Raw genomic sequence first — 23,025 nt, 5'->3', positions numbered from 1 at the left:
TGGGAGATCAGCAGCACCCTTCCTTGCAAAGCCACTGTCGGAATACCCCTGGAGGCCTCGTTAGCTGATCTGTCAGGCTGCTGGAAGCCATGGGGTAAACTCAGCTGGAAAGGCCTTGCAAATACCCACATCTCCAGCCTCAACACCCGCTTCACCCAAGAGAGTCAGGGCGAGCTGGGCAAGGTGAGGCCACCCCAGAGACAGGATTCCCACCCACTGCAGGGGACACACACTGCTCCGCACACAACTGCACACCGATAAGCACACACATGCACACTGCTTCACGCACACCAGTATGCACACACACACACACACACACACACACACACACACACACACACACACACACACACACACACCGGTAAGCACACTCACGCATGCCGGTAAGCACACACATGCACACAGGTACGCACACACGCACATACTGGTACACAGACGCATGCACACTCGCCTACCTGTTTCCAGCTCTCGCCTGTCTGAAGCACAACTGAGTGGCCGGCAGGAAGGCACTATGGCCAAGCCACCCAAACCATTGTGAGGATCCGACCTGATCGTTTTTTAAATCGTTGTACAAACACCACTTGCATTTTCAAATGCACTTTGGCCTTTGAGAAAGTATTCCTGCACTCAAGGAGACACTGGTATAATACAATGAAAAATATAATGCAGTATTGATTCTGCGCACGTTTAAACAATATTTCTTAAAGATGCACTGTAGTGCAGTGGGATCATACTTCACTTAGACGAGCTGACTCGAGTTCCGGGTGCCGCTTGCTGTCCTTTTGCCAAAAAAAGAGTTGAATTCATTTGATTTGCATTGCCTTGGCTGCGGCAGCCTACAGATTCTGCCTCTGTTTTCTGACAGAATGAACAGGGAGCAGCTTTGACCGACACCCTTAAAGTGCGTTACACTTTACTTCCATCTCTTAGTGCTGAAGAAAGGCATCTTTTACCAGGGTTCTGCACTGTCTCTTGGTTTAAATGCTGAATGCCGTTTTTGAGAACACCTGGTGAAAGCTTAAAGTAAAGAGCTCAATTTGCACAGGAGACAAGCATTGCATTTCTGGGCAGTCTTACCTGACCGGCAGATCTTCCACAGAAGGAGAGGAGATGAGACTTCCATTGCAAGACCACCCCTCTCTCCTCTATGTTCAAGGTAGCCTTCAAGATTCCCTATTCCTTTCTGCTGCAGACTGTAGGAATGGCACCATGAGGAAATCCTAAGCCTGCATCCTTTCATTCATTCATTCATTCATTCATTTGGGGCTTGCTCAATAAAGTGAGCTGTAGGCTATTTTAAACTTAGATGCTATGTGAATTATCCTCATGTGAACCTTCTTTGCCTTAGGCCTACAGTAGGTTCCATCACCACAATCGTTAAACATTAGGTTAGGTGACTTCAAACAGGGCTCTTCCTGGTTTTGTTCTCGCCTGATCAATCGATTAAGCAACCTCATGATGTTCTAAACAAGTCACACATGGAATTTTCCTTAATGTCTTTTACAGATGATTCCACAAAAGATTCACTTCCTTACAGGTACAGTTACATGATGAGACGTATTACAGGAACCAAGTATGAGAATCCCCCTTAAAAAAAAAACAACAACAGAAAATCATAATACACATAATACACGTCTACAAACTACCGGATTCTGTAAAACATAAACACGTAGCTTGTTACTGATGACAGTGTTGTGTCAATAGCTTCTGAATAACATCTCTTGTTTCCTTGAGCACATCTGCTAAGAGAAGATCACTTTATTGGCCATATACAATTTCTTGCATTAGGAATTTGTCTTTTCGCAGACCCCAACTACCTCTCCATGAGACACACAGACAGGGAGAGAGAAAAGCTTTTGGGGTCAGAGCGCAGGGTCAGCCATTTATACAGCGCCCCTGGAGCAGCTGGAGTAAGGGCCTTGCTCAGGGGCCCGACAGAGTAAGATTCCTCTGCCAGCCGCGGGATTTCAACCAGCAACCTTCCAGCCACAGGCACAGATCCTTCGCCACAGTGACACCACACCGCCCAACAGAGTAGATGGAGTTAGAAATACACTAAGTGTCCTTTTGCTGCTTCTTTAGTTCCATTCAGCCTAATAAATTCAATCCAGTGCGAACTGCAAAAATGGACTTTTGAATGGGAGTTGGATTAAAAATCCAAACCTGCTTGAAACCAGGTTCACATGCATATAGTAAGCACTCTTTCCGCTGGGAGTCTGAATGAATGGATTCCTCATACACAGAGTAAGTGCCGTAAGAGCCTCTAGCCTGTAATGAATGCACTAAGCTCTGGCAAGAAGAATCCAAATTTGAATGAAGCTTTAAGTTAGGAAATTAAAAGAAAAAGGGAAACGTTGACTTCCTGGGAATTACATGCCACACAGTATCCAAACATAACCAGACACGGAGTGGTGGCTCTGTGGCTAAGGATCTGCGCCTGTGGCTGGCAAGTTGCCAGTTCGTATCCTGCGACCAGCAGAGGAATCTTACTCTGTTGGGCCCCTGAGCAAGGCCCTTAACCCCAACTGCTCCAGGGGCGCTGTACAATGGCTGACCCTGCGCTCTGACCCCAAGCTGCTCTCCCTGTCTGTGTGTCTTGTGGAGAGCAAGTTGGGGTATGTGAAAAGACAAATTCCCAGTACAAAACATTGTATATGGCCAATAAAGTGATCTTATTCTTATTCTATTCTAAAGCCTGCCTGAAACCTGATGTTTCTATCAGCAATACAGCCAGAACCACAAAACACATTACAATGTGTTATGGACAATCAGCAGAACAGTTTACTTTGTACTAATCTTAGTCATGCCTACTCATCGATAAATCCTAGTATTCACCAGAACTGTACAGCACTTCTCATCTGAAAGCCATTTCGGGGGAGGCTGGAGATTCTAATGGAGTTGTATAATGACTCGCGTATGAATAAGACTGGTGTCATATAGCTCTGATCATGTTACGAAGGTGTGGGTAATACCTATACAGTTGTAATGTTATTTACTGTGCAGCCTTTTGATATCTATGGGAAAATACAAAAGCAACATTATAATAACCTGTTCAACTTCATTCAACAATTCCATTCAAATATTTGGAAACCCTTTGTAGAGTATTTGTCATTCATTCTCACTTATTCCAATATTAACATCTTTGACTCATTTAAGATATATATCTTCCTCCAGTTTTATAACGAGCCAATCTGCAAGTACTAAGTGCAATCGCAGTCTAGCGGGACTTTTTTTTTTGTTTAGGAAAGTACTTCTTATGAAATATGCCGCTTTCACACAAAATATTTACATGAACGCGAAGCACGTAAAGGTTCCAAAGAAGAAACCCGTCTAATATTTAATCAAGGCCTCAAGGTGTGTTTAATCAGACAACACACATTCCCTAGTTAAGACGCTTATCACGGACCAAGATGCGAAACGTTTCTTCTTCGATTAACGAGTTGGCTAGGGATTTGCTAGAAAGAAATCAGTTTTTTTTCCCCATTGTGGTTTATCTTCGCTTACTCGCTGTACTGAGTTATGTTGTAACACTTAAGCGCATCTCTCTCAGGCTATCAGGCGACATCTCAGCTGTGAATGACCTTAAAAAACACAGAGGTCTCGCCCTGTTTTTACTGGAGATTTGTTCAAGCGTGCGCTGGGCGATGTTTCACTCTCACTCATGTCTCATCCTTCCAGTTTGTTATCCGACAGCTTCCCTTCCGATTAAAAAAAAAAATCAACTTCAACGAGCCTTTTAACTCTCGCCTTTAATCCCCAGACACCTGTAGTCAGGTTTACACTTGAAACCTGTGTACATGGTTTCAGATTTCATAAAAGCTAAACATTTCTTTACGCCTGGAGCATTCTCCAGTCTGAAGGGGGGGTGTATTGGTTCATGATTGTAATTCTCTTTGATGACGTTGTTGTTTATGGAGGGGATACATCGTCACAGGTGACATTTTAAAGCGATTTTCGGCTGGCCTCTCGAAATCGGCCCTGTAGCCGGGGGCTTGAAATCGACGCGCCCCGCCGTCACCAGGGCTCGACCCCGGAAGACAACGGGCAATCGGCGGCCTGCCTGGGACTCCGAACTGGGTCTCTGAGAAGCCGAGTGCGAAGAGGATACTGAGGCTATGAATAGCAATGAGCGGTGGTGCACATTTCCCTTCAGGAAACAGCCCCGCAGTCAACAAATGCTATTTATAACACTTGTAAGAGCCATGCCTAGCGGCGACATCTCTTCCTGGCCATTGACCGTTTTGTCTTGAATAACCTAACGACAGTCCCTACCTGGTTTTGCGGGAGAGTAGAAGCTAGTAGCTTGCCGTTCAGCCAGCCTCCATTGGCAAGACGCACATTTCTCCCGGAAATGGCACGTTTTCCATGGTTTCATTCAGCTGCTCGTTAGAAATAGATATTCACAGTTTTTGAATTACTGACCTGCTGTTTTGAATGAAAGTTGTTGTGTTTTATATATCATTCTTGTTTATTCTGGCCATAACACAGTAAACACGGAACAACATCCCCACTTCGGGATACAGAAAGCGATAAAGCTCAAATAAAGCTTGTATTTTGAGTATGATTTGACTGACGCAATTGCCTCACATCGTTGCTGGATGTAGAACATTCTTGATTTGTTCAAATAATTATGTTGTTTCAGATACATCTACGCAATAACCTGTAAGTGCAAACGGAACTGATTTTAATTTTAATTCCACCGAGTAAGCTCTATTAAATTTCTAGATGAGGCAATAATTGGGATCCAAAGAGACTATATAAAAACACAAATGTCAACTGTTTCAGATAGGTAACCTATCAACGCCCGAGATTCAAATATGATATTCAAATAAGAGGTACATAATAATTACATGATAGCCGACTAGGAAAATAAAGTTTAAACACGTCAGAAGAAGAGTGATTTTGCAAACAGTCCTCACGCAACCTGAGAACGGATGGACTTGGAATGGGGCACATACAGCAGTTTGGCCAATGGGACACTGGTAGATTTAGGGTCAGGGATCAACCATAGACGGCCGAATTCAACAGAATGGTCAGGTTGTGAGACTAAGAGTGGAAAATGAAGCCCAACAATGAACTGCAGGTAATAATAAAATATTTTTTAACTAATATGACTTCTTCATGTGGTTTGACCTTCAACTGGTATAGCTGTCAAAACACATCAGTCATGTGTCTTGTGTACAGGCAGGGGACCAGCCTAGGTAACACCAGTGTGGAGTGTTACAGTGCTCTCTCAAGAGTATGGTACTCTCCCCTTAAGATGCTAGCTGCTCCTTGCCCAGTACAGCTGTATGGAAGGGAGAGAGATGTGTTTCCAATTTCAACTTTAGTGTAGTTTCCTGTCTGTATTAAGTGTAGTCCAATACAGTTTTCCTAACAGCTATGAAATTGTAGTGTAACAACAGTGCAAATAAACCCTCTGGGATTTTGCAGCAATGTGTTAATTTTGCAATGCCCAGTTATCTTATATATAGCCAGCAACCATATCACCCTGCAACTCACAACTGGCAACTAACTGAAACTCAACAGGTGTGAGCCTGGTCAGTACCTGGATGGGAGACCTCCTGGGAAAAACTAAGGTTGCTGCTGGAAGAGGTGTTAGTGGGGCCAGAAGGGGGGCGCTCACCCTGCGGTCCATGTGCGTCCTAATGCCCCAGTATAGTGACGGGGACACTATACTGTAAAAAAGCACTGTCTTTTGGATGAGACGTAAAACCGAGGTCCCTACTCTCTGTGGTCATTAAAAATCCCAGGGCATTTCTCGAAAAGAGTAGAGGGTGTAACCCTAGTGTCCAGGCCATATTTCCCATTGGCCCTTACCAATCATGGCCTCCTAATAATCCCCATTTCTGAACTGGCTTCATCACTCTGCTCTCCTGTGTGGTGAGCGTTCTGGTGCACTATGGCTGCCGGCGCATCATCCAGGTGGGGCTGCACACTGGTGGTGGTGGAGGGGAGTCCCCATTACCTGTAAAGCACTTTGAGTGGAGTGTCCAGAAAAGCGCTATAAAAGTGTAAACAATTATTATTATTATTATCTTTCAGCAGGTTTGTGTGGGCATCGGCATTGTCTCATTGTACAATACAGTGCAAATGCAAGAGAAACATCAGAAGGGAGCTGAGCCAGCTCAGTCAAGGGTTTGCCCACCATGTCTGGGCTCCTCTTAACTTTTCCCCCTGAAGGCATCTCCTGAGGAATTCTCTTCCTGCAGATCATCTGTGCTGCATCCACAAAGCATCAACCCCATATTTTGCAGGGCCATGCATGGATCCACAATAGTTAGGAATCTATTTTCATGTCAAGTCAATATACATTTTTTTCTCATCTCCCAGTGGGTTTTTTTTTCAGATTTCAGGACGTAACTCTGGCCTTCACAGAACATGATACTTAAGCTCACATCGTCTTTCCACTGGTCGCTGCTTGCATATGTAATGCAAAGTATTATGTCTTGCCAACCAAAAAAAAAGTAAACACGCACATAAATACCCTGTTGGCCTAATAGAGCCCAAATACTCCTTTCCAAACATGAAGTCTGCTGGATGAACTTATCCAGATACGGCCATCGACGGCTAAATCCGCAATAAAAGACATCTCTGCCAAATGAAAAACGACCTTTTCTGCCGAGTAGCGGGTGCTGGTTTCCCCTGAAAGCTCACACAGATCTGCTCAGTCTTGCACCGCCGGGTGCCCATGTGACCTTTGCTGGAGACGGAGCTGCCCTCTCTCTGACTGTCTCGTCTGGGGTGAGACTGGGGCCTAGCGACAGGACACCCTGCAAGAGCTCATGTTACAGTACTTGCTGCTGCTGCTTCTGGTGATAACCCACTTCCTTTAAAACTGTGTACAAGACACATTTATGTTGTTCTCCTATAGCGAATATGGAACCTGTTTTCCTCGTTGTTTCCCCTTCGGTTTCTTTTGATGCACCAGCTGCTGATCTGTTTTTTTTGTCTTCCTGAAATGATTCCCGGTGGAGTCCGGAGCGCTGGATTGCTTCTCTAGGCGTGTCGTTTTCAGGAGGCGCTGTAGGTGCTCAGTCAGGAATCACGGTCAGCGTGGAGGGCGCGGAACTGAGGTGCCGGCAGAGTTGTTCTTCGCCTGTTGTTTTTTATTTTTCGTTCCGCGAATCCTATCGACACGGCGTTTTCTCTCTGGAGTTTGAAAAGGAGCTCAGCGAACGAGTCAACACCAGTCTTTCTAAAGGAAATCTGAGCTTTCAGAGCCCCGTACGCCTTACACTGTGATGTTTTATGATGTTAAAGAGTTCTGCTCTGAAGGCCTTTGGATACAAATTACCAGTAAAGTTGACATCTTGGACTTGCTGTATAACCAGCTTTTAAGAAAAATGTAGTTAAAACAACGTTCAGGAATAAATGCATGCATATCAATGGAGAAAATTAGTATTTTACTCTCCTAACGTTTATCTAATTTTGAAATTCTTTTCATCCATTTGTATCATCATTTGAATGATGAATTAAAAAGGCATGATAAAATTAACAGGACTTTTTTTTCCTTTGCAAACTTATGATTGTATTATCAAAATCCAAGGAAACCTTGATTTGATTTTAAAAATGATCAGAATAATATGCAGAATCGTGAAGAAGCTAATGATCTGAAATGGTCCCTTTCAATGTTTTACTGAACTTCTTCAATGTACTGTAGTTTTGTCTCCCAAAAGAAAGTAAAATCTGGTAGATTGATGTAAAAAAACTGTTTTAATAAGAAGGATAATGAACTGCTATAGCAAGGGGTTAAAGCACTCATTTGAGATAATTTGTGACCACAATTGTTCTAATGCAAAATTCAAAATATCAGATGTGCCACGTTCATGAAACCTGTCCCTAATCAGCATAAAAATTAATCTTTTTGAAGCTGTAAGCAATTACAGCTGTAGAATGTTCGCATCCTACATAAATGACACCCACTAGGTTTTCTGAACTTGAGGCCATTTGCATTATATATTTATTTTGTTTCCCGAATGCTTTCTGAATAATGAAAATTAAAAGGTTCTACTGCCAGATTGTTCTGAATTTCTTTAACCCTTCAACTGTCGGTTCATCTGGCTGGTGGCAGCTACGTTTGCAACAAGCAGTTTGTTTTTAATGGAGATAAAACAAGCAGTCGCTACCATGAAGTGTCAGACAGTGAAATCCGAAATGGGTATTTCGCTTTTGAAAGACTCCTAGAGTCTTAAGGCTGTGCCCAGACAGACTGCTTGCGTTGCTGCATGTTTTCACCTGCCTAGAATTTGCCTTGGACAGATGCTCTTTTTTTTTTCTGACGTCACAGCGAGGAACAGAATTTTAATGGATCCCTGCTTCTGCGGTACAGAGCCTCTGGTACAATTTTGCCACCGGCACATGGACCCAATCCAAACCCACCAGGATCAATATTCATTGCCTATCATCTAGGCCTTTAGCCCACATGTGTAATGAACTCGAGACAAGCAGCAGAAAAGAACTATGCTGCCACCTACACTTTTGTTTTTGAATGGGCTGGTGTAAATCTAATAAAACTCCCACCAGTTTACAGGAAATAGGATGTCCCGAGCTGGAACAACAGAAAATTCCTTCTGTTTAGGGTAGAGGAATTTTCTAGCCGCTGAACCAACAGACGAAAAGCAAAGTGAAAATTGTATTAAGAATAGCATCCCTTTATTTTATAATAAATTTGGAATGTATAACTTATTGCAAGAAGGTAACATTTGTAAACCTACAGCTGAAGACCAGACAAATGTCTGTGATTAATCTTGGGGGTTTTGTACTAGATTACGGTTGAACAGTAGGATATGGCCATGAAGAAATCCAATAAGGTTCTAATGTATCGCAAGAAATGTATCACTGACAACTGCAAGCAATTCTTAACGTTTACCATGATGAACATGTCAGCAGTGTATGTAGCAGATGCAATGACGTTTTACTGAACAGACATGACACAGATAAGCTCTGTTTGACAGGTGAACATTTGTTTTCAATAGTGATGGTCAACAGGGGATCTACTGTCTCAGACTAACAGAGTGCGTGCCCAACATTGGAATCTATACAACCTCTACATCAGAGACACTTCCTGTATGATACCGGGCTGGGGATGCTGTCTTGTGCCATTCTGTCCTCTTGTGCATCCTAGACAAGAACATGCCTGTTCACTGGTCTCAGCCCTAGATGATTCAAGTCCTACCTGATCACCCCACAAATGTTCAATGGGGCTCAGGTCTGGTGAGGACATTCTCATCAACTTACCTGACACATTCTCACCTCCCAAATCAGCTGTTGGTACATGACCAGCATGAAGACATGCATTGTCCTGCTGGAATGAATGAGCCCACAGGAAGGGCCCCAGGCCTTGAGCAATGCAGAGCCATGCAATCAGGTTTCCAACCTTCCAAAAAAGGTTCTTGAAACCTCAGTTCAGGTTTGTCTCAATACTGTGGTCTGTGTGTTCTTGTATGTTTAATTAGTTTTTTTAATGGATTTTTGGTGATGTGGTGAAAAACTGGGAAAGGTATCCTGGAAAATATCAACCACCTATTAGCCAGAACCATTTTGCGTGCAATTACAGTCACAGGTATGTTGCACATATCAAGAAAACCACCACAAAATGCTTTCTTTAAAAATTTAAATTGTTTGAATAAAAAAAATAACAAGTATTTCTTTATATTTTCATATATATATTATATTTTCTTTATATTTTCAAGTATTTTCTTTTGACACCTGAAGAAGGCTCCACGGCCAAAACGTTGTGTTTTCTCTCTTCTTTTTTTCAGCATGGAATAAACCTATTACTTGTTCCTTTGCAGCCTACGCATGCTGACGCAGCTACCCACCTGAAGTATTTCTTTAATCTACACTATAAGATACATTTCTTCCATTAATGCTGTACCTTCTCATAATGATGCTAATAGTTGAAGGTTTTTGTTAGTAGTTTTGCCTTTTCACTTCATACAGGCAGATCACTGTTCCTTGTTTGACATATTTATTAGTGACCACAGATTAAGGCCAAGATGCCCCAGAACAAGAGGAACTACAGTCTTGTAAATTTAAGACCTATAATTGCATGTTTGGTGTTTTACATTTTCTACAGCTTCCTCTGAAGCACGTATGGTTGTGAGAAACAGAAGATAAGACCTTCTCAGTACCAAAAAACACAAAGCCAGACTTCCTCAACCGAAGAAGATAGCTATATATACACATTTGACTTGACAGAAGCTTTGCAAAAAAAGGAAACCCCTGGAATTTATGGTTTTGCATTGTATGAGGGTTGTACTACATTTAATTTCTTCTCGTGCAGAGAGAAACAAACTGAGGCAGCCTTTGCATTTTTACATACATTTGTAACATTTTGTATTTTGTATTTGTTATGGACTTATGACTGCCGTTAAGCTGAACAGTGGTCAACAGTGTGACCTAACTGTGTGTAAGAGCTGAAGTTAATTCATTCAGTTCTGTGAAGCATTAGAAAATCCATGCAAGCATTAGCTGCTTTTGCGTACTACTGGTACAACGTTTTACCCCTACAAAAATGTTAACTCTAAAAATGAGAACCAGAAACTAAATGAATGACCGTGAAACGGGAATGAAAAAGGTGGGGATGAATTAGGGAAGGGCACTGGAGTGAGGTTGCCTTGAAAGTAGATGGGTGTCTAATCACTGTCTCCAACTCCACAAGAGCTGCGAGTACACCGGCCACTCCCAGCAGTGCCAGAGGCTTAATTGCTTTTAGCGGTAAAGGAAAACTCCCGTCTTCGCAAGAGAATCACACAAAATCGGAGTTGGGATTGCTCTGTTCCTGCGTCAGAGACTGCAGCTCGCAGGTCAGCTCCAGAGGAGGTAGGTCCAGCACTGCCTATCGAGCAGGAGCAGGGAAAGTGCCCTCCGCTTCTACTGCACACTGGTAACGAGCGGGCCTGTCACATCGCCACACCTGCAGCTGCTCAGAGCAAGACATCACAAGTCTCTCCGGAAGGGAGGAGGCAGCCCCGGGCGTTTTCTGTGAGCAGGAATGGATGCTCAGCAGTGCGACGCCCAGCTGGCACAGGAAAGCAAAATCCATTACTATCTCCCCACACGGCTCACGCCAGGCCCTGCTGGATTTACACCGGGGGCGCTACAGACACTCCCCCACTGCACTGAGCCAGCCCATCCATCTGGCGGCAGGTTAACGAACTTTCTTCCTGTTTAATTCAGGTATTAGCACCGTTTCAGGAAAAAGAGAAGTGTGGCCACGTGCCTCTTGCTTGAGACACCCGCTTCAAAGTTATTTCACCGGCTTAATAAACATACCCTGCACATATTCTCTTCCAGAAGGTCAAAACGAATTTACTCATTGTTTGCAAATGAAACAAGAACGATCCCAGGACTGACCCACCTCCAGCCACTTGACTCTCAGTGTCCGTATGACTGAGGGCCAACAATGCTCTGTTGACACCAGTGGCGGTTTTCCAGAAGAAGGTGAAGATCGGTTTTAATTCTTATTTAATTGCTGCATGTCCTGTAGAGTAGAGAACACATGCTTTATACTGCTGCATTCATGGGACAGCCCTTTCAGCTAAGCCTGAATATGAATTTGAGATCAATTCCTGTTGGTTATTACATTATCTGGGAAAAAAAAAGCTGAATGCAAAAAGAAAACAAGTGGAAACTATTTTGTAACATTACTTTCCTGTTGGTGCAGTTACACCTTTGTGCAATATTTTTGACACCTATCATTGCATACAGCATTTTGTACCAGTGGTACACAAACGACAGCACAAAAGCACAAAACTACAGAATTTGACTGAACAAGCACCGCCTTCCTTTCCATTATTTGCTTTCATTTCCATTATTTTTCCCATTTCTCTCCGGTGGCACAATCTTTTATGGCAGGGCGGACCTACGAGCTGAGAAAAGGATATTTTATGAGAGATAATGAGACAAAGCTGCCTCTAAAAGTCTTGCTGGGCCCCAGTCTCTTTTTGAACTAGCACAGAAATAGTCAGAGTGTCAGCAGAAAAAGATTGCAGGAAATCAGATTCTCAGGAAAAATACTTTTTAATGGCTTAACGAGACGTTAATTAAAATGTCTGGTTTACAATAATCTATAGAATTATTATATATACAGTAGAACAGTGGAGCAAAACAGTGAAGCACCTTGCTCAAGGGTATGACAGTTGCTTGTGGGATTTGAACCCCTGACCAAGCCAGCTGAAGTCGCAGTATACAACATTCGTCATTATAACCTATACTCCTGCAAAGGCGGACACCTCTTCTTCTCTTAGTCTTTTGCCATTGTTTCCCCATTCACTGTTTCTACAGTGCAACTCAATCTTTCCTGCAGGATCTCCTAGTCTAACCCCAGACTCCCCTTATGCAGGAGCTCCTGTGGGCGGGCACACCGGTGTGGGGACGCCAAAGCCCTTTCTATGGCACCATATACCCTGTATGTGTATGACACCCTCCATCGGACAAGAGGAGGCCATTCTAGCTCATTTTAAAGTTAGCAGTTAATTGATCCCAGACATTTCTGTCTGTTTTAACAACATGGCCGGCTAAGTTGCCCCAAAACTCCCACCGGCCTTTGGGCACACAAGTTGCTCCCGTTTTAAAAGCACTTTGTGCAGCTTCTGCTCATGCTCTCTGGTTTGTGTCTCACCCTTCGTTCAGAAGGAAGCTGCTGGGTGCCCTTTGTCAGTACCCATGAGGTTTCTGAATGCTTGTATCAGGTCATCTTGCAGTCTTTTCTGTCCATGACTTGAAAGTCTCCAGTTCCTTCACAGTCTGGCAGTGTAGGACTCTCCCTTGAGCCCAACATGTGTGGTTACTCTTCCCTGGATAACTTTCCATGTACCGTAGACCACACCATTGATTTCTCCATGCTAGATAAGCGACTATTCTTATCCGCTACCACGTAACTTATCCCTCCTTGAGTCGCTCCCAGGAAATAACTTGGACTTAAGGGTCTTAAAGCACAGTTTCGTCAAGGGACTGTTGGAACCGGTTGTCTTTTTTAAAACTCTGAATCGCCAATTATTCCTGAGGAAAATTCGAGTAAACAGAAAAATGAAATTATTCTACATGGAAAGAAGATCGATGTACAATAGGCAAGACTAAAAATGAAAACGGGGGAAAAAAACATTTTTGTTTGCTTGGAACTACAATTCTCAATTTAGAGTTCAGTGAAGGGAACGCATCACAAAACAACACACTAAGAAATTAACCAAAATTATACTTTATTAAAATGTTATATTACATAATTGGGGCACGGGTATAATTACAGGTGTAAAAATGTCATTGTTTACCAGTTTAGCCAAAAGAACACAATGCTATGCACCAGTGGTTCCAAAATTACAGTAGACAAAATATTTATGTATAAACAGGTACAGCATATGAATTACCCTAGTACCTCCTTGGGTCCAAGCATACAGCAGCTCAGTGATGAAACATGCCTGTCAGTCTTTTGGGACTCATCTACAGACAACTGTCTTTAAATGAACCCACAAGCTCACAAACCCTTATCAAGCAGCACTACACAGGAGAAGAACATTTTTTTTCCCTTAAATTAAAATTTAAAAATTTATCTGAGCAGGCCAAACAAAATAACTGTCTGGTGGACTTCTCCAGTCTCTGTGCATGAAGTACTGATGAATGTATTTATTTCAGAACAGAAAAGCTAACACCAAAGGTTATATCGATTTTTTATTATCTTATGTACAATCAAGCTCATTTGTCCATTAACTTCACAGTTGTTTTTTGCGTAATCAGACCAGAGAGAAAAACAAAGAGACATTTTCTCACAAAATGAAGAGCCCCAAAAAAATGAAAAAGTTATACACGATTCCTCAAATTTCTCATGTTCAAACTACAGAACTGAGAAGAAACTATAGATTCTTCTCAACACTACATCACAACAGATCTGCTACAGCTTTCTGATTCTGGATCCTTAATGAAATGCGAAATAATAATGTAAATACTATTTAAATTGTGAATTTTTTTGGACTGATTTCTTAGTCAACTGAAGAGCTCATATGAAGGTCAAGGTTAACACACAGAGAACCTTCACAGGCAAATACTGCCCCTAGTGGTGGATGTCCTTAGTGTCCCAAAAAGTAATGATCTGCTGAAAAGGACAATGTTTTTACAGCAATACCTCCCATATGCTACACAAAACTCATTTCAGTTACTGGGTACACCCCACCAATACAAACAGAAGATTTTGTCTGCTTTTAAGGGCCAGGTTGTCCACCCATGAGTTTTCAAAACGATTCTCAAAACTGCTACCTAAAACCTGCTTGGAAAGACTAGGGCAACTATATACTGTACATCTCTACTTTGAAAACCTTAACACTTCTCGGTTTCCACAATCGGAGGCTCAGCCAAAACACCTCAGCTCTTGACAAAAAAATAATACATTTTATGACCAGAGATCTGCCCAGCCACCTTTTTTAAACATAAATCTTGAGCTCAGCTTCCTTGGAAGGGAAACTGGGGGAAAAAAAGGCCGAGTAATTAACCAATTCAGAATTCCTATAAGCAAACCGGGCTTTTCCAGCATGCCCCTCGTTTGTGCTCGGATTCACACGCTCAACACAAGCCAGCGACCTTAAGAAATACAGTGGTGTCTCACGTCAACAGTTCATCGGATGCGACTTCTGCACGACCGTTGAATCGTTTGCGAGAAACGCCGGCCTGGCCGCCCGGGTCAGGCCTGCACATCCACGAGCTCAGGTGGCATGGGCGCCTTGGGGTGCTTGCTCTCGAAGTGCTGCTTGAACGTCTTCGGGTCGGGCATCTGCGTCTGAGAGAGACAGGGAACACCCTCTTGTAAGCGAAGGCAGGCAGGCTGCTCAAGGCCCCTCACAACACTACAATGCCTTCGCTGTGTAATCATACTTTTCAGTGTGCAGCCCCCACCTGGATGAAGTGACAGGAGCCACAGTGCGCCAGCACGCTCAACACACACCAGCTCTCAGTGGGGAGGAGAGCAGAGTGATGAAGCCCGTTCAGAGATGGGGATTATCAGGAGGCCATGAGTAAAGGTCAGGGGGAGATTTGGCCAGGGCATCCGGGTGACACCCCTACTCTTCTTGAGAAACTCCCTGGGATTTTTAATGACCACAGAGTCAGGACCTTCAGGTCTCATCTGAAGGACGGCACCCTTTTATAGTGTAGTGTCTCCATCACTATACTGAGGCATTAGCACCCACACAGACCGCAGGGTGAGCGCCTCCTACTGGCTCCACTAACACCTCTTCCAGCAGCAGCCTTAGTTTTTCCAGGAGGTCTCCCATCCAGGTACTGACCAGGCTCACACCTGCTGAGCTTCAGTGGGCTGCCAGCTGCGAGTTGCAGGGTGATATGGCTGCTGGCTAGCTAGCTATGGGCTACACGCACACAACTCACAAACGGTGCAAGATAAACAAGACATAACAGACATCTTTCCACACATATTCATTTGACACTACTCTTACAGGAATCCACACAGCTACACCAGACCCCTGTGAATTCACTCCCAGACAATTACACAAAGCCTTTATATTTACACACTTCTACACACAACCCCAATTGGACTTGCCATAAACCATCCCACTTTTAGGGTGAACTAGTTTATTGATTGAGTACAGGATAAAAGAATTCCTCCTTTTGTGAAGTCTAATCTGTTACGATTCTTCCACTATACCCTGTCACTTCTGAAATAAAAAAACAGTTTCCTAAAATCTGTAAAATTCTTATCTGAAGACAGTGAAGATCTTCTGCTCCAAACACACCATATTCCCTGTGGCACCGAGAACAAAAAGAAAAACAGGAAAATGGATCTCAGGCATTTGGGGACTGTACTGGAAAAAAAAAAAGAGTAAAAAACGTATTCACTGGCCTTACGTACTTGTTTTGGTCTTCAAAAGAGCTGTATATGCTTTTGTTTAATAAACTTAAAGACTTTCCATGGGAGTTACGAGATAAGATCTGGAGGGAAAAAAAAATAACGTGAACTAAACAAAAGGACCGAACTGGACTAGCAAGACGGCTGTATTATGAAAACATTGTGCTTTGCGCTTGTCATTGCCAGAATAGTTAGTGAGGACACAGCAACCGCAAGCTAGGCCAGACAACTCGATAAAATGTTCCTATTAGACACAGGTCACGCGCCCCTGATCACTGTTAATAAACTCCACCCTACTGGCTACATCTCCTAGCTGAACACTATCAGCATTTTTCATGATACAAACCATTTTCATGTCCTTCACTGCCTCTGCTATGGTTCACTAGTTTAGTGTTTAATGAAAACAGGTGTTGGGTTTATTCCCCAATGTGGGTTTAGTCCTTAAAAGAGACAAAATACTACTGCTACCAACTGCACAGGACCTCAGCGTTCATGACATTCAGTTTTATCTACAGCACAACCTTTGTAAATAGATATTTTCTGTGGGAACCCGACAACAGGAATCCATTAGAATCCTTTGTCCTTGTTGTCTTTCTGGTCATCGGAACCTATAGCTTTGGAGAATTGGACTGCACTTTGTCCAACACACGCCAGTGAGGTTTAAAAAAATGAAAAACTCGAAGAGCCTCAATTTCTCGGATAGCCACGTCTCTCAAGCTTGTGCTTCTGGGACTGATAGTCCATGATGCTGTTTAATTTAATAACTGATTTTTCTAAAGCACTGATTTTTGTAAGTGGACCCAGGGGGCCTTATGACCAGGATGTACACGAGCCGGCCAGGAAGTACGGTCATACCCCTTTCCTCTCCTTCCAGTGGAGCTTCAGTGCTTTCCTGTCCCGTGAGAATTTTTAAATATAGTAGGTCTTTCTGACTGTCCCCTCATCCAAAAAAAAAAGATGAGTAAACGTGGTCAATGCCAGTAGAGGTGGGAGATTTCAGAGATTTCTGGGAAGCAGCTGTAACGCAACACTTACCACTGTGACTTTCAGGCAAACTGAAACCGGGGCCCCTCCTTAAGACTCAGAAAGAAGATACCTACAGTGTCAAACAAGTGACGTTTTCTGCCTTCTCAGCCTTACCCTAGGCAGCCTGGGCTCTCACCCCACAGACAGCGCAGGTGAACACTAGGGCAGTCTGGGCTCTCACCCTACAGACAGCGCAGGTGAACACTAGGGCAGCCTGGGCTCTCACCCCACAGACAGCGCAGGTGAACACTAGGGCAGCCTGGGCTCTCACCCCACAGACAGCGCAGGTGAACACTAGGGCAGCCTGGGCTCTCACCCCACAGACAGCGCAGGTGAACACTAGGGCAGCCTGGGCTCTCACCCCACAGACAGCGCAGGTGAACACTAGGGCAGCCTGGGCTCTCACCCCACAGACAGCGCAGGTGAACACTAGGGCAGCCTGGGCTCTCACCCCACAGACAGCGCAGGTGAACACTAGGGCAGCCTGGGCTCTCACCCCACAGACAGCGGAGGTGAACACTAGGGCAGCCTGGGCTCTTACCCTACAGACAGCGCAGGTGAACACTAGGGCAGCCTGGGCTCTCACCCTACAGACAGCGCAGGTGAACACTAGGGCAGCCTGGGCTCTCACCCTACAGACAGCGCAGGTGAACACTAGGGCAGCCTGGGCTCTCACCCCACAGACAGCGCAGGTGAACACTAGGGCAGCCTGAGCTCTCACCCCACAGACAGCGCAGGTGAACACTAGGGCAGCCTGGGCTCTCACCCCACAGACAGCGCAGGTGAACACTAGGGCAGCCTGGGCTCTCACCCTACAGGCAGCGCAGGTGAACACTAGGGCAGCCTGGGCTCTCACCCCACAGACAGCGCAGGTGAACACTAGGGCAGCCTGGGCTCTCACCCCACAGACAGCGCAGGTGAACACTAGGGCAGCCTGGGCTCTCACCCCACAGACAGCGCAGGTGAACACTAGGGCAGCCTGGGCTCTCACCCCACAGACAGCGGAGGTGAACACTAGGGCAGCCTGGGCTCTCACCCCACAGACAGCGCAGGTGAACACTAGGGCAGTCTGGGCTCTCACCCCACAGACAGCGCAGGTGAACACTAGGGCAGCCTGGGCTCTTACCCTACAGACAGCGCAGGTGAACACTAGGGCAGCCTGGGCTCTCACCCTACAGACAGCGCAGGTGAACACTAGGGCAGCCTGGGCTCTCACCCCACAGACAGCGCAGGTGAACACTAGGGCAGCCTGGGCTCTCACCCCACAGGCAGCGCAGGTGAACACTAGGGCAGCCTGGGCTCTCACCCCACAGGCAGCGCAGGTGAACACTAGGGCAGCCTGGGCTCTCACCCCACAGGCAGCGCAGGTGAACACTAGGGCAGCCTGGGCTCTCACCCCACAGACAGCGCAGGTGAACACTAGGGCAGCCTGGGCTCTCACCCCACAGACAGCGCAGGTGAACACTAGGGCAGCCTGGGCTCTCACCCTACAGACAGCGCAGGTGAACACTAGGGCAGCCTGGGCTCTCACCCCACAGACAGCGCAGGTGAACACTAGGGCAGCCTGGGCTCTCACCCCACAGACAGCGCAGGTGAACACTAGGGCAGCCTGGGCTCTCACCCCACAGACAGCGCAGGTGAACACTAGGGCAGCCTGGGCTCTCACCCCACAGACAGCGCAGGTGAACACTAGGGCAGCCTGGGCTCTCACCCTACAGACAGCGCAGGTGAACACTAGGGCAGCCTGGGCTCTCACCCCACAGACAGCGCAGGTGAACACTAGGGCAGCCTGGGCTCTCACCCCACAGACAGCGGAGGTGAACACTAGGGCAGCCTGGGCTCTCACCCTACAGACAGCGCAGGTGAACACTAGGGCAGCCTGGGCTCTCACCCTACAGACAGCGCAGGTGAACACTAGGGCAGCCTGGGCTCTCACCCTACAGGCAGCGCAGGTGAACACTAGGGCAGCCTGGGCTCTCACCCCACAGACAGCGCAGGTGAACACTAGGGCAGCCTGGGCTCTCACCCCACAGACAGCGCAGGTGAACACTAGGGCAGCCTGGGCTCTCACCCCACAGACAGCGCAGGTGAACACTAGGGCAGCCTGGGCTCTCACCCCACAGACAGCGCAGGTGAACACTAGGGCAGCCTGGGCTCTCACCCCACAGACAGCGCAGGTGAACACTAGGGCAGCCTGGGCTCTCACCCCACAGACAGCGCAGGTGAACACTAGGGCAGCCTGGGCTCTTACCCCACAGACAGCGCAGGTGAACACTAGGGCAGCCTGGGCTCTCACCCCACAGACAGCGCAGGTGAACACTAGGGCAGCCTGGGCTCTCACCCCACAGACAGCGCATGTGAACACTAGGGCAGCCTGGGCTCTTACCCTACAGACAGCGCAGGTGAACACTAGGGCAGCCTTGGCCGCAGCCTTCTGGTCGTGCCCCTGCTTCTTCTTCTGCTCCGCCTGCTTCTTCGCGTTCTTCTGCTGGGACTGAATCTTCTGATGCCCACGGGCCATGGCTGCCGGGCCACCTAGGACAGAATGGATAGTCAGCGGGGTGGGGGGGGGGGGGGGGCAGAGGAAGACGAGGCATTCAGTTCTGGGTGGCTGCACTGCCGTGGCGCCGCACCAGTGAAGCGCACCCAGAGGATGTGGGTACAAGTGCCCGGTGCTGTCGGACACGATCACCGGCCAAATGGATGCCCTCCCTAAGCTCTCCAGGCTCGGAGCTTCAGGTCAACAGTCAGCAGAGCGACAGCAGTCGGCTGTGTGGGTTTTAAATCAACATTTAGACCAACATGCTTTTGGGGGGAGAAGAGGCGTTAATTTGAAAAATGCAAATGGATACCGAGGCTGTTACACTCAGGCAGCCCACCCCTTCAAACACCACGTCTCGTCTCCGAGAAGTCCCCACGGCCTGCCTCTCAAGAGAAGGGCAAGAAGGAACTGCCCATCTCCAGAGAGCTGGTGCCTGCTGAGGCCGCTGGGATGTGCGGCTGCAAGGCCTCCTTCACACGCCCGCGTTAGGAAAGGGAGGCCGAGCGGAGGTCAAGGCTCTGTCGGGGACACAGCGCCCCCTGTGGCCTTCTGTGCTCACGCGGGCAGCGTTTGCGAAAAGCGACGCGCGATCCCTCCTCCTGCGAGAACGTGCGACGCGATAAAAGCCAAGTGGCGTGAAGGCAGGCAGGTGGAGAGACCGTACCTACGCTTCGTCACTCCCCGAAGTACAGCGGGCTGGACTGTGGGGTTCAAAACACATGGCTCACTGTTCCCTACGGGGGGCGCTAGAACAATAAATAACTGGCAATTAGAAACTCATAAAAAACAGTGACAGGTTACATATTCTACGGTGCTTTGGAAGATGAAATGCCTCTTCCACGACAGGCAGGGTTCAAGTGATTTAAACAGGAGATGACAGAAAAAGACTGATTACTCCAAGGTGCTACAGGGACTCGAGTTAAAGAGCCACGTGTTTAACAAGCTTCTTGGGAGCCACGACACATTAAAGAGAGCAGTTTGCTGAGCAATGGGGAGGTGTTGCTATATCAGCTTGAGAAATGACTCAATGAATTCCCCATCATGGCTTCTGAGAGTGATGGTAAGGGGCGCTGAATGAATATACTTTTCCCAACTCCCCTTTGAGACCGCTGGATTTAATTTTGAATACTTCTACTCCGCCAATGTGACCACAGCTGTAAAAAGAACCCTCATACAGAGGCTTTCGAGAGTCACCACAGTGGAGACAAACCGGAAAAAAACAAAACATACGAAGCAGGGTGCCTATTTAAAAATCTTCACTATGTAAGAATATTCATTGTAAGAAAGTGAAAACATTCGTGTCAGAAATAAAGTCAAAAAAGATCGGCCCACAGCATCAGCAGGACCTTGCAGCACAAACTTCCTTCTGCGCAACGGCTTTTATCTAAAAACGAGTTTATTTTAGGGACACCAGGACGCTTAAAAATAAGAGGAGGATCATTTACCCATGTGGCTTGTTTGGCTGCTAATAGCTAACAGATCAGATAGATGTTACCCCCTCCATCGTTTCATACCTCCATCATCAGTTAATTAAGTGCCTTATCACGGCAGGGGATAAATAATCACAGTATTGATCGGGCTACTACTGGGCACCACGAGGCAAGCATAAAGTCTTGAAAATAGATTAGAAATAGAGGGCATCTGACCAGAGGAGTTCTGATGATTCATTTCGCATGCACTGGTAGAGCAAGCGTTATAAGTGGGTTAGTAACAACAATTTAGGGCACACGCTATTATAAGCAATTAATCTCTGAAATATCCCAGGAGGGAACGAAGGAACAAAAAATGATATAATTGACATACGAATTAGGTCATTTAACAGTCCGGTTTTCAACACAGTAGTGCTGTGCGGAAGGAAACGGAAAAGCTGAAGAACGATGGCAATGTACAAAAATAAAACTGAACAAGTGTGTTAGTAAACACACGCTCAATATTAAGCACTTAAAATACAATGGGCTGCATTACACCTGCTACCGTATTTACTGTGTTTTTGTCAAGCACTGAGAAACTACACTATAGATCCGCGCTATACAACCTAATCCTTCTGAATTATGTTCTAGTTTGGAAACTAAAACAGCATTTTACGAGCCACCTCACTTTTATTGAGCAGAAAAACTCGGCCCTGTACCTCAACACGTTATTTTAAATCTTATGCTGCGAAGACCGGTCGGGTGCAAATTAAAAAATGCATGACTACGGAGTGTTTTGAGGCACTACCTGCTAACACACAGTGCGAGTAAGCCATTTCACGAACCCGTGCAGAGAAGAAAACTCTATACTCGCGAGTCATTTGCCGTTGACGAAGGAAGCACTTTCTAGAAAGGTCATCAGGAGGCAACGGCCACGCTTTGCACATGCATGCAACTATATCCCTAAATAGTTCAGAGAAAGATAAGCACGTCGAAATTTATTTTTTTTTATCGTTCATTAGCAGTAAATAAGGAAGTGGCTCAGTTACCAACTGGTGGGAGATTATTTTATTAAAAATCACTTCTACATTTACAGCGACAGTTCTGTATTTACATGTACAGCAACCTCTTTGTCGCAAATTAAATCCTATGACTAAAACAACCTAAAGGGCCAAGTAAATTTATGCGTAATTACAGAGTGGTTTTCGAGGCTTTTTAAATTGCTTGTGTTCTACCGATGAACTCCCCTTTCGTTGATAGGACGCCCGTTTAATGTCCGTTAACAGTCTGAGCTTACCTAGTCGCGTATTGCAAAATAATTAAAAAAAAGAAACGTCAAGTGTAGCTGGAATTATGCAAACGAAGAGTCATGTCAACAGCTGGTTAAGTGATGTAGGGTTGCCCGCGTTTTTCTAAATCAATTTAAGTTTAGTGCATTTTTTTTAACTTTCAATCTGTAAAGAAAACGACACCGGTAGCGCATAGTTAACTTGTGTTTGGAAACAACACAAAGAAAGACAGCCTCTTTTCGTGTAAAGCTAATAAGATAAAACATGCAAGTCCGATGAACATGTTCATAAAAGTCCACACGCAAAAAAAAAATATTTTTCTGCCCCTGAAACACGTTACGTTGTTATGAGGTCTTCAGCTTTGTTGCCGTTCGTCTCAGTCCACCCCCAGCTATAGCGCTGGTTTAAAAACAATCCCTCCACTTACCTCACCAATTTTAGTGTAAAACAAGCGAAACCCGAGGAGGCTTAGCGTTACAGTGCCAATATTTCTAGCCCCCTCTCTCTCCTCTCGCCGGGGGAAACAGCCCGCACGCCGGTGCTCCCACGCAGACCCCCTGTCCTCGCCCGCCCGCTGCGCGCCGCACTCGAAGCCGGTCACGACGGCTGACGGAGCAGGAGCTACAGCCGGGAGGAAATGTAGGCAGCGCCTCTTCCTGCAGGCACAGCAGGAGGAGGAGAAAGAGACTTTCAGACGGCGAGAGGAGGAGACTCAACCTGCCTGCTGTTATGTAACAAACTTGCCTGCCTGACAAGGCGTTGCATTAAAAAAATAGACGGGATACAAAATTGCAGACCACAGCTATGATACATTATACCCTCCTCCCTTCCGATTCAGTTACGGAGTTCACGGAGGCTGTGGAAAAAATAAACACCATGTCTCTTTTTTAAAAAATTAAATCCTGA

General features: G+C 45.8%; 1 protein-coding gene across 2 annotated transcripts; it reads right to left on the bottom strand.

The window, feature by feature from the left end:
* Positions 1–13,188: 13,188 nt before the first annotated feature.
* Positions 13,189–22,807, bottom strand: znf706 (zinc finger protein 706). 2 transcript variants are annotated; one of them, XM_088929015.1, is made up of 4 exons: positions 22,547–22,801; positions 19,266–19,414; positions 15,857–15,936; positions 13,189–14,770 (listed from the first exon to the last, which is right to left on the bottom strand). In XM_088929015.1, exons 2-4 carry the CDS (start codon positions 19,398–19,400, stop codon positions 14,596–14,598), a joined length of 390 nt encoding a protein of 129 aa, XP_088785141.1. In that variant the 5' UTR covers positions 19,401–19,414; positions 22,547–22,801; the 3' UTR covers positions 13,189–14,595. The 2 variants fall into 2 exon arrangements, with proteins under 2 accessions (XP_088785141.1, XP_088785142.1); XM_088929016.1 differs by lacking the exon at positions 15,857–15,936 and having other exon boundaries at positions 22,547–22,807.
* Between the last annotated feature and the right edge of the window lie 218 nt (positions 22,808–23,025).

This window comes from Atractosteus spatula, chromosome 12 (assembly GCF_055471065.1).
Source record: "Atractosteus spatula isolate fAtrSpa1 chromosome 12, fAtrSpa1.hap1, whole genome shotgun sequence".
NCBI classification, from domain to species: domain Eukaryota; kingdom Metazoa; phylum Chordata; class Actinopteri; order Semionotiformes; family Lepisosteidae; genus Atractosteus; species Atractosteus spatula.
The sequence above is the reverse complement of the archived record's forward strand: the minus strand, read 5'-3'. Positions and strand labels throughout refer to the sequence as shown.

Coding starts and splice junctions, on each gene's coding strand:
- znf706 (XM_088929015.1), bottom strand. CDS start 19,400: ATGGCCCGTGGGCATCAGAAGATTCAGTCCCAGCAGAAGAACGCGAAG. Junction 15,937..19,265: donor TCACCTGCGCTGTCTGTAGG/GTAAGAGCCCAG, acceptor TTTTCCCTCCAG/ATCTTATCTCGTAACTCCCA. Junction 14,771..15,856: donor TCTTTTGAAGACCAAAACAA/GTACGTAAGGCC, acceptor TGTCTCTCTCAG/ACGCAGATGCCCGACCCGAA.